The sequence below is a fragment of the Sander lucioperca genome, chromosome 19 (genome assembly GCF_008315115.2).
Source record: "Sander lucioperca isolate FBNREF2018 chromosome 19, SLUC_FBN_1.2, whole genome shotgun sequence".
NCBI classification, from domain to species: Eukaryota; Metazoa; Chordata; class Actinopteri; order Perciformes; family Percidae; genus Sander; species Sander lucioperca.
In genome coordinates this window covers 3,434,410-3,446,436 of record NC_050191.1, presented here as the reverse complement: position 1 = coordinate 3,446,436, position 12,027 = coordinate 3,434,410, and the positions used below count along the sequence as shown (strand labels likewise).

The following is a 12,027-nucleotide window of genomic DNA, read 5'->3' as shown; positions in this document are numbered from 1 at the left end:
GTGGTGTTATTCAACTTTTTAATGAAATTCATACTCATTCTACTGATTTCCACTTTTTCAACTATTGTCACTACTTCACCTTCTTCTTACTGATTTAAGCTATTCAACCAGTTTAGCTTTAACAATTCAGCTATTCATGTTTTATTTTGGCTCTCTCTTTTTCCTCTCCTCTCTTTCTCTTTCTCTCCTCTCTTCTCTCCTTCTCTCTGTCCTCTCTTTCCTTTTGTTCAGCCCCATTCTTTTCACCTGATATTTCACATCTCATATCAGCTAAATTGATGCTTTTTCGTTGTATGCAGTGTCTGATAATAATACAAAGTATTTCTTCTTTCAGCCGTTTAAGGTAATTCATTTAAACCTTTATCTTTGACAGTATTACAGTTCAGCTTCAAGCTTTTCTAACAATGTATTTTAGCTCTTCACTTGGGTAATGCAGTTTAGCTTCCAACTCTAACAATTTTCCTGATTTTTTAGCAGTGTAGTGCATTTGAGCTTTAAGATTTTTCGTACTATTGTTTCATATTTCTGCATTTGTGAGTGATTATCAGTTAGAAAATAAACTCAGACCTCACAATGTTTTACTTATTTTGTCATTATTCAACTTTTGAAGCCAACAGTTCAGTTTAGCATAAGCTTTTAACTTTTTAATGAAATTCATACGTATTAAAAAGATTTCCACTTTTTCAACTATTCTCACTACTTCAACTTCTTCTCACTGATTTAAGCTATTCAACCAGTTTAACTTTAGCAATTCAGCTATTCAGCATTCCCACGCATTTTCCGCAGGAAATGCATTTTCTAGTTTTTCTTTTTATTCCCTCTTCCGTACGTTTTTTGGCTCTCTGTAACTTCTGCATACGTTCAGCTATTAAAACCATTCAACTTTTAAAATGTTCAGCTCTTTCAGCTAATGATGGGACTTCTTTAACTTTTTTTCTACTATTTATACTTTTTAAAATATTAAGCTTTTTATGACTTTTTTTTTAACATTGAAGTCAATGAGAGCATGCTTCAAATCCTTAAAATCTTCTTCCGCTCCCAAAATTTTCAGCTCCTTCATACTTTCACGTACAGACGCCAAACAAACTTTAAAATGTTCACAAAATATTCAGGTATTAGGCTATGGCTTTTCAGTTTGATATCTTTTACAGTTGTTGTGAAAAAGCTGTTTAAGTTTAGTGATCATTTCAGGATTTTTCTGCGTTTCTAGTGAGTGTGTGTGGCGTCTGGCAGAGTGGATGATGTCATCGCTAGAGTGCAGCACCTTAGAAAAAATATCTTTGTCCCCTCTCTATAAATTGCTCTCACGCCCACAATATCTACTTGTCATACATCAAAACGTAGGTATTTTTGTCTAGTTTCAGCCAATGTGCTCAGTTTTGCGATATGCCTTATACTTTTGGCTTGATGAGCTTCCAAATGACAAGATCTCCACATCTCCCTCCATTCACGGCCATGTTAAATGTCCTCCACATTTCCCAGCGAAACACAGAGCGAACCACTTTTTTAAATCGCTGATATGCCTACATTTTTAAGTTTATCAACATAAATTTTACATGAATACGTTCACAAAGGCCTTGTGGTGGTCACGATTACATCATTTCACCGATAGCCCTTATCGGTTTAGCAGTCTGAGGCTTTATTTGAGAGCTTGCTCTGTGTCTTTGAATAGCTCCAGTGGGGCACAGGTGACAGTTTCAGCAGGTGACACGGTCGTTAACCTGATTAAAGATCAAAGAGATCTCATCACAGACTTCAAATGGGGTTTTCACTTTCACTTAGGTAATGCAGTTTAGCTTCCAACTCTAACAATTTTCCTGATTTTTTAGCAGTGTAGTGCATTTGAGCTTTAAGATTTTTCGTACTATTTGTTTCATATTTCTGTATTTGTGAGTGATTATCGGTTAGAAAATATACTCAGACCTCACAATGTTCTACGTCTTTTTTCATTATTCAACTTTTGAAGCCAACAGTTCAGTTTAGCATAAGCTTTTAACTTTTTAATGAAATTCATATGTATTAAAACGATTTCCACTTTTTAAACTATTCTCACTACTTTAACTTCTTCTTACTGATTTAAGCTATTCAACCAGTTTAGCTTTAGCAATTCAGCTATTCAGCATTCCCACGCATTTCCCGCAGGAAATGCATTTTCTAGTTAGTGGGAATGCTGTTCAGCAGCATTCCAACTATTGTTATTCTGTTCTTTATTTTTCTTATTCTTATATCTTATTAGTGGGAATGCTGTTCAGCAGCATTCCAACTATTGGTATCCGGTTCTTTATTTTTTCTCATATCTTATTATTAGTGGGAATGCTGTTCAGCAGCATTCCAACTATTGTTATCCTGTTCTTTATTTATTCTTATTCCGTACGTTTTTTGGCTCTCTGTAACTTCTGCATACGTTCAGCTATTAAAACCATTCAACTTGTAAAATGTTCAGCTCTTTCAGCTAATGATGGGACTTCTTCAACTTTTTTTCTACTATTTATACTTTTTCAAATATTAAGCTTTTTATGACTTTTTTTTAACATTGAAGTCAATGAGAGCATGCTTCAAATCCTGCAAATCTTCTTCCGCTCCCAAAATTTTCAGCTCCTTCATACTTTCACCTACAGAAGCAAAACAAACTTTAAAATGTTCACAAAATATTCAGCAATCCGGCTATGGCTTTTCAGTTTGATATCTATTACGGTTTTTGTGAAAAAGCTGTTTAAGTTTAGTGATCATTTCAGGATTTTTCTGCGTTTCTAGTGAGTGTGTGTGGCGTCTGCCAGAGTGGATGATGTCATTGTTAGAGTGCAGCAGCTTAGAAAAAATATCTTTGTCCCCTCTCTATAAATTGCTCTCACGCCCACAATATCTACTTTTCATACACAATTTATACATCAAAACGTAGGTATTTTTGTCTAGTTTCAGCCAATGTACTCAGTTTTGTGATATTACTATTACTTTTGGCTCGATGAGCTTCCAAATGACAAGAGTTCCACATCTCCTTCCATTCGCTGCTATGTTAAATGTCCTCCACATTTCCCAGCGAAACGCAGAGCGAACCACTTTTTTAAATCGCTGATATGCCCACATTTTTAAGTTTATCAACATAAATTTTACATGAATATGTTCACAAAGGCCTTGTGGTGGTCACGATTACATCATTTCACCGATAGCACTTATCGTTTTAGCAGTCTGAGGCTTTATTTGAGAGCTTGCTCTGCGTCTTTGAATAGCTCCAGTGGGGCACAGGTGACAGTTTCAGCAGGTGACACGGTCGTTAACCTGATTAAAGATCAAAGAGATCTCATCACAGACTTCAAAGGGTGTTTTCACTGGTCATACATTACCATGACAACCCTTTCACAGACAGTTGAATTGAATACCACAGGCAGTAATATGAACATTAGTCTACATCTTTAGTGTTCCACTTCTGTCTGACTGTCTCTGTCTCTCTCTGTCTGTCTCTCTGTTTGTCTCTGTCTCTCTCTGTCTGTCTATGTCTCTCTCTGTCTGTCTCTGTCTCTCTCTGTCTCTCTGTCCGTCTCTGTCTCTCTGTCTCTGTTTCTCCCTGTCTCTGTCTGTCTGTTTCTGTTTCTCTCTGTCTGTCTGTCTCTGTCTCTCTGTCTGTTTGTTTGTTTCTCTCTGTCTGTCGCTGTCTGTCTCTGTCTCTCTGTCTGTCTGTCTGTCTGTCTGTCTCTCTCTGTCTCTCTGTCCATCTCTGTCTCTCTGTCTGTCTGTTTCTGTTTCTCTCTGTCTGTTTGTTTCTCTCTGTCTGTCGCTGTCTGTCTCTGTCTCTCTCTGTCTGTCTCTCTCTCTCTCTCTCACTCTGTCTTTCTCTGTCTGTCTCTGTCTGTCTCTGTTTCTCCCAGTCTCTTTCTCTCTCTGTCTGTCTGTTTGTTTCTCTCTGTCTGTCTGTCTCTGTCTGTTTCTGTTTCTCCCTGTCTCTCTCTGTCTGTCCATGTCTCTCTGTTTGTTTCTCTCTGTCTCGGTCTGTCTGTTTGTCTGTTTCTGTTTCTTGTTTTTATTCCCTCTTCCGTACGTTTTTTGGCTCTCCGTAACTTCTGCATAGGTTGAGGTATTAAAACCATTCAACTTTTAAAATGTTCAACTCTTTCAGCTAATGACGGGACTTCTTCAACGTTTTTTCTACTATTTATACTTTTTAAAATATTAAGCTTTTTAACACTTTTTTTTAACATTGAAGTCAATGAGATCATGCTTCAAATCCTTCAAATTTTCTTCCGCTCCCAAAATTTTCAGCCCCTCCATAATTTCACCTACAGTTCTAGATAAAGAACCTACGGTTCTCTCACACTGTCTCGCACTCATTAGCAGGTGTGGTGATTAATGATCAAAGACAGGCTTTATAAGTGCTAAAGGAACATCCATGATCTATACAGATGATAGTGTAGTGGATAGGGCACATACCTTTGGCATGGGAGATCCTGGTTTGAATCCCACTGGGGTACATCAGTCAATGTGTCCCTGATCAAGATGTCATTTCACTTTTTCAACTATTCTCACTACTTCAACTTATTCTTACGGATTTAAGCTATTCAACCAGTTTAGCTTTAACAATTCAGCTATTCATGTTTTATTTTGGCTCTCCTCTCTTCTCTCCTTCTCTCTGTCCTCTCTTTCCTTTTTTTCAGCCCCATTCTTATTACTTAATATATTTCACATCTCATATCAGCTAGATTGATGCTTTTTCGTTCTATGCAGTGTCTGATAATAATACAAAGTATTTCTTCTTTCAGCCGTTTTAGGTAATTCATTTCAACTTTCATCTTTGACAGTATTACAGTTCAGCTTCAAGCTTTTCTAACACTGTATTTTAGCTCTTCACTTGGGTAATGTAGTTTAGCTTCCAACTCTAACAATTTTCCTGATTTTTTAGCAGTGTAGTGCATTTGAGCTTTAAGATTTTTCGTACTATTTGTTTCATATTTCTGCATTAGTGAGTGATTATCGGTTAGAAAATATACTCAGACCTCACAATGTTCTACGTCTTTTGTCATTCAACTTTTGAAGCCAACAGTTCAGTTTAGCATAAGCTTTTAACTTTTTAATGAAATTCATACGTATTAAAACGATTTCCACTTTTTCAACTATTCTCACTACTTCAACTTCTTCTTACTGATTTAAGCTATTCAACCAGTTTAGCTTTAGCAATTCAGCTATTCAGCATTCCCACGCATTTTCCGCAGGAAATGCATTTTCTAGTTCACTCTTAATTTAGGTTTGTGACAGTAGTAATTTTACATGTGTGTGAGAGAGAGAGAGAAAGGGGAATGCAACTACACAAGGTACGCTCCTCACACACGCACGCGCACACACACACACACACACACACACACACACACACTCTCACTCTCTCTCTCTCTCTCTCTCTCTCTCTCTCTCTCTGTCTCTCTCTCCCCCTTTGAGTGTTTTGTGGAGCCATGTTGTTGACATGTTAACAGAGTGAGATACAGGGTATTGCAGTTTTGGTATGTAGCCTATCTTTTGAAATGGTTGGGGCCCCACCAAAAAAAAGTTGTATCACGTTTACAGAGTATAACTCCTCCCCCCCCACACCCCCCAAAAAAAAGAATTGAGTTTTGTATAGAATTGTGGGTCAAAAATCGTGATACGAACCGAATAGTGGGTTTGGTGTATCGTTACAGCCCTAGTAGAGGTTTATTTCTCGATGCAGGTTCGAGTCTGACCTGTGACGGTTTCCTGCATCACGTCTTCCCCTTTCACGTCTGAGTTGTCCTATCATTAAAGGCGGATTAAATTACTATTAGTATTAGTCGTTTTGGTGCCTTAACCCCTTTTGTCGGGTAAATTCAGCTGTAAAGACGTAACTGTAAAGATGGCTAAACGTGAGGGGGGGTGGAATTTGGCAAGGAGGAGAACCGGTAGCTCGATGGTGTTTTTTGCCTCCAACGGCGCCTTCCAGGCAGCTAACCCTAACCTTAACCCTAAACATAACCATTGCCGCGCTGCCTGGGAGGAGACGTTGGGGGCAAAAAAAACCAAGGACCGAACCGGTAATGCTAACGGAGGTATGGCCGCTGTTCTGACTCGGGTGCGGGCCTGGGTCTGTTTCCCGACGGTTCAGTAAATTGCCGTTAGCATCCTTAGCACCGGAGTTAAGTGCTGACCGGGTTTGGATTGCTGGCTGGCTGCTAGCTGGCTGGGGGCTGACTGTGGATGTGTCCCTGGGGCTGTTGTGAACTCTCATCCCGTCTGAAGCCTTGCAGCTCTGGGAGAGTGAGGCAGACAGACAGTTTGTCTTCGTATTTGAATGTTTCACAACTTCCCTTCAGTTTCACTTTATGTGGCTCTTTTGGGAGTTTGTCTTTGCTGCTGGCTGCAGACTTTGCATGGAGCTCAACAGGTGATTGCTAGCTAACGTTAGCTTCCAAGATAACTTGTGTTATTTATACCCAAAGTCAGCTGTTGAAATACATTAGCCTGCTCAGAGGTTGCCTTTAATACGAAAGGGAAATTCAAATGTTAGTACAAGTTATTCACATTTATAGTTTGATCGTGATCTGTTGTGTGAGTCAAAGCTGTGTTATACAGTAGTTGGCTTGGCTCAGAGGGCAGCTAACTGGCTCGGTGTTATGAAACACCATAATCCTCGATGTGTTTAAAAGCTTTCAGAAGATAGTACAATTATAAAAGTTTATTTAGTGTTATTTATTTTAAACTGATTGAAACAAATGAAACTTTCCGCTCGTCTACTACACTGTTTAGCTTGTGCTTCCGGTGATTCTGCCGTACGTCATGGCGTGGTCACGTGGTCGTGGTCACATGTTTGCAAAGGGTCTATAGTAGGCACCAAAGCACTTTTCCTCTTCATTCCCCCTACAGGTTGGAAGCGGAATTGTCCATTACCAGTACCATTACCATTATACTTATGTCTCATTTTTGGAAACATTATTTTAAGATACAAAAGAATCTTTGGTGTTGGATCGATAGATATTGAAATTAATCAATATCAATAAATAAGGTCTCTATTGTATTACTGTGTTGCAAAGGGGCATGTAATCAATGACTAAACGATGCCATGTGGCAGAAAAAAAAGTTGTATCACGTTTACAGAATATAATTCCCCCCCCCCCAAAAAAAAAGAAGAATTGAGGTTTGTATAGAATCGGGGGTCAAAAATCGTGATACGAACCGCATCATGGATTTGGTGTATTGCTACAGCCCTAGTAGAGGTTTATTTCTCGATGCAGGTTCGAGTCTGATGTCAGCTCTCATCCCGTCTGAAGCCTTGCAGCACCGGGAGAGTGAGGCAGACAGACAGGGGTGTGCTAGCTGGCTAAAGCATTAGTATTAGCTACTTGTCAACCAGCACCTTTATAGACCCTGTGCACGTGACGTCACGCGCAAATTATGAACGCCATGCAGACGGCGGAAGAGCTATGCTGTGGACGGACGGCAAGTCAAATGCGTACGTGTTCGTGTTCGCTCATATAATAAAATGGTTATTTCTTGTTGTGCGGTAGGCTTCTATAGGCTTTGTGTTATTTCTGGTTTGAGTCATTGTGTTAACAAGGGGAACACACTTCTAAGGTTCGTTCGATATTTAATGTATCACAAGCTGGCACATATTAAATCACTCATAAGGTAGAGCTACCTAACTATTACCCACGTAATGCTAGCGCGTTAGCCTGCCTAAACAGCTTCTATTTAGTTAGGTTAGTTAAGTTTAATTATCTTAAAGTGATAACAACAACAGATCACACCGACGGTTTATTTCTCGACGCAGGTTCGAGTCTGACCTGTGACGGTTTCCTGCATCATGTCTTCCCCTTTCATGTCTTAGTTGTCTATCATTAATCTATCACTTAGTTGCTATCATTAAAGGCGGAAATGCACATAAAAAATAATCTTAAAAAAAAAAAAGCCACTGAAACCAATGTACGACACTGGAGCCCTTACAGGTGTCATTTGGGCTTTTAAGATAATTACAAAGGGATTTTATTTCCATCTCTGTGAACTTCAGATTCCAGATTTGGCGGCCTGCTGTAGACCTAAATAAACCAGAATGGGCTTATTTTACCTAATCTGTACATCACCATTTTCTCTAACAGATCTTCAAAACTGCAAAACCTGTCCCAATGGAACCTGGTCTCTCAAGAATTGGAGTGAGTGCAAGCCAAGAACAGAGTCTTACATGAAATGGAGCGATCCTCACCCAATCGTCATGATGGCTGCAGCAGCCTTTGGTATCTTGCTCTTGTTGGTTACCTTCATTATCTTTTTAGTGTACAGAGATTCCCCACCTATGAAAAGAGCTGAGGTGAGATTGTCCTGTGTGATGATGGCTGGTCTATCAGTGAGCTTTGCAAGTGTCATATGCTTCATGGGCAAGCCAAGTGTACATTTCTGCCGTGCCCGCCAGGTAATGTATGCTATGGGCTTCACCCTGTGTGTGTCCTGCATCCTAGTCAAGGCCTATCGTACTTTCCTTGCTTTCCTTCCCTTTGGTCAGCTGACAAGTCGGCAACTACACAAACTTTACCATCCACCTGCAATTGTCATCATCATAACTACTCTCCAGGGGATCATCTGTCTTCTCTGGCTGATCTTTGATTCTCCTGATATTGATGAAACACCTCCACCTCCACAAAGCATGACAATACTAATCCACTGTGATGAAGGTAACACATATATAGGTTTTGGCATTATGTTGAGCTACATAGCTCTGTTATCATTGATTTGCTTCCTCTTGGCCATCAAAGGCAGGAAGGTTCCACATGAGTTCAGTGAAACAGGCTACATAATCTTTAGCATGCTAATGTACTTGTTTGTGTGGGTGTGTTTCATCCCAGTCTATATCACCAACAGTGAAAATGGCACTCCTGTGCAGGCTTCAGCCATTCTAGTGTCCAGCTATGGCATCATCTTCTGCCATTTTTTACCCAAGTGCTATGAAGCACTTTGGGGGTCAAAGACAGACACAATAGAGAAGATTTTAAGAAAATGGCATGTCATCCCCAGTCCAAATCTTGATTCTGTGACAGAGATAGATATAGATATCCCTGGAAAGAATACACACTCACAAAAGAGTGACAGATTATCAAGTACATCAACTATATTGAGGAGCTCAGGGACACCAAGCAAGATCAGCCATACTGATTCAGTGCTGGACATAATGGATATGTCCAATGGAAAGATTAATGCCTATCTTAGGCTAAGAACAAAAATTGGGAAACGCAGTATATCCTTCTGAAAATTTTTCCAGTGAAATTGTATTCAGAATCAGAATCAGAAATACTTAACTAATAATCCCAGGGGGAAATTATTATTGTTACAAACTCCAGATATACAAACAACATATATTATTCAGACAACATATATATTAGGAACAGAATATAAATATATTAGGGCTGTCAAACGATTACAATTTTTAATCGCGATTAATCGCTGAATTTCTATAGTTAATCACAATTAATCGCATATTTATCACATGATTAAAATTCTATTATTTTGCATTTCAGAACAGTGTTTAAGTACATATTAACAATCGAAAGCAATTTTTACCAGTGCATCTTGATTGGGAATCAAATGAATGCAAAGAAAGTTACTTTATGAACTTGATTTTAAGATTTGTAATTATTTATTTACTGTAAACAAAAGAAAAATGTGTGAATCTGTCATTATTGCACAATTGCTCCAAGTACCTAACTAAAAAAACTAAAAATCCCTATCCTTACTAGAGTCAATATAGTGTTTAGTAACTCCTAAATAATGTTTTAATCAATGATTACTCACTGACGTCCAGTGATCACAATGAGACAGCGTTTGCAGCACCTTGCAGCTGTTCCAGTGTGGCTGCTTTCTCTGTGTCGTACAGGCTGTGTATGGTGAAACTACTGTCTCCCTCGACGGCAACGAGACAGGTCAGAACATGCCAACCATAGTACGTCTTTAAGACCCGAGTCTTCTACGATGCTGACAGGTCTGCAGTTAGTTGCCACCCATTTCGCAAGAGCTGTAGTAATTTTTTGGGATTTGGTTTCATTCACAAGTCGGCAAGTAGCACTCTCCAGCATGCTAGCGGGCAGCATCATGTTAACTGTACTACTATGTTTAGCTCCGTAGGTGGTAGCTCAAGCTTGACGTGTTTCGGTGATATTTTAATTCAGCTTTACACAACGTGCATATGGCTTTCGACTTGTATACGAGCCGTCCGGGAGTTTTGGAAAATAAAAAGCGCCATTCAGATTGTGTTGCTGCTGTCTTTCTCCATCATGCCTGCAGCCTGCAGCAGCAGGATGTGTTAGAAGGAAGTGGCAGCTTGATGATAAGTAACGGTGCTGCAAAGGGTCAAAATAGTAGCCTGTTAGGCACGACGCAAAGCCGAGTGAAGTGTAAAATAAATTAATAAATGCCGGCATGCGATTAATGCGATTAAAAAAAATGTAGCGCATCGCGTCGGCCCTTAATCGCATCGCGATTAACGCGTTAACGCTGATAGCTCTAAAATATATATATATAAGAACAAATGTACAACAAACAAATTTACAAATTTAAAACAATATTCACTGTTCAAATATTATTCAAATATATATTCAAATATGCACTGATATTCAGTTATACTCTCTCTTCTATTCTATTAAAATGTTTTAATATTGAAGAAGTTGTTTTTCAACCTTTTCTCGTCACTAAACAGTTTTAATGTCTTCCAGTCAGGTTTTTCGACCACACCATATCACTGAGACTGCCGTCTTCAACTACACCACTGAAATACAGACAGTGGCAGAATTTCAGTCTTCGTATTACATGATCTCAGTGCTGCATTTGACCCCAAAATAATAATAGACCTATTGGAAAACTGGGTTGGACTTTCTGGCACATCACTAAACTGGTTTAAATCCTACTTGAAGAACAGGGACTACTTCGTGTCTACAGGTAATTACACATCTGAGGAGACAAAAATGACATGCAGAGTTCCCCAAGGCTTCATTCATAGGCCTCTTCTGTTTGACATTTACATGTTTCCACTAGCTCGGATGATGGAAAACAACAAAATAAGACACATATTTACATAACCATATCACTAGGAGACTATGGTCCAGTGCAAACACTGAGTATGTGCATTGAACAGATTAACAATTGGATTTGCCAGAATTAAAGACAAAACTGACAAAAATGAAGAATGATGAAAAGTCGACGCTCAGCTTCAATCTGTAATGGGCAATGTTTAAGAAAAACTGACTAAGCCAGAAATCTTGGTGTTGTCATTGACTAAATTGCAATAGCCACATTAAGACAATTACAAAGTCAGCCTACTACCATCCTTAGACTACATCAATGGTTAAGAACTTATGTCTCAGCAGGATTTGGAAAAACCTGTCCATGCCTTTATATTCAGTAGACTTGACTACTATAATAAATAAAAAATCCATTAGACAGCTGCAGCTTTAAAAACGCTGCTTGAGCCCTCACTAAGAACAAAAAATTCATCACTCCAGTTCTGAGGTCTTCACACTGGCTTCCTGTGTCTCAAATAATTTATTTTAAAACACTACTGTTGGTTTATAAAGCACCGAATGGTTTAGGCCCAAAATACATTCCTGACCTGCTGCTACATCATGAACCATCCAGATCTCTCAGGTCGTCTGGGTCAGCTCTGCTTTCTGTCACCAGAGTCAGAACTAAACATGGAGTCGCAGCTTTAAGGTTTTTTGCATCATGTATCTGGAACAAACCTCCAGAAAACGGCAGGTCCGCTGCAACTCTCAGTTCTTTTAAATCAAGGCTAAAGACTTTTCTTTTTGATGCTGCCTTTGTTTTAAATCAAGTATTTATTTGTTACACTGCACTGTAACTTATATTGTTGTATTTATTGTATTATATATTATTATATATATTGTCTTTAATGAATGTTTTTAATGTTTTTTTTTACTCTTTGTTTTATGTAAAGTACTTTGAATTGCGTTGTTGCTGAGATGTGCTATATACAAAGTAAATATAGCTGCCTTCAACTAGCTTGCCTTGCCTTTCCATTTCCCCTGTTTATAGACA

General features: G+C 38.8%; 1 protein-coding gene across 1 annotated transcript in view; it reads left to right on the top strand.

Annotated features, from left to right (window-relative positions):
• Positions 1-10,617, top strand: part of LOC116067478 (G-protein coupled receptor family C group 6 member A) — a 48,338-nt gene extending 37,721 nt beyond the window's left edge. The window contains exons 6-7 of the mRNA XM_035995036.1: positions 8,088-9,253; positions 10,580-10,617. Of these exons, the coding sequence (XP_035850929.1) occupies positions 8,088-9,229 (1,142 nt within the window). The 3' untranslated portion in view covers positions 9,230-9,253; positions 10,580-10,617. The remainder of the gene's footprint in view (positions 1-8,087; positions 9,254-10,579) is intronic.
• The last annotated feature ends 1,410 nt before the right edge of the window (positions 10,618-12,027 follow it).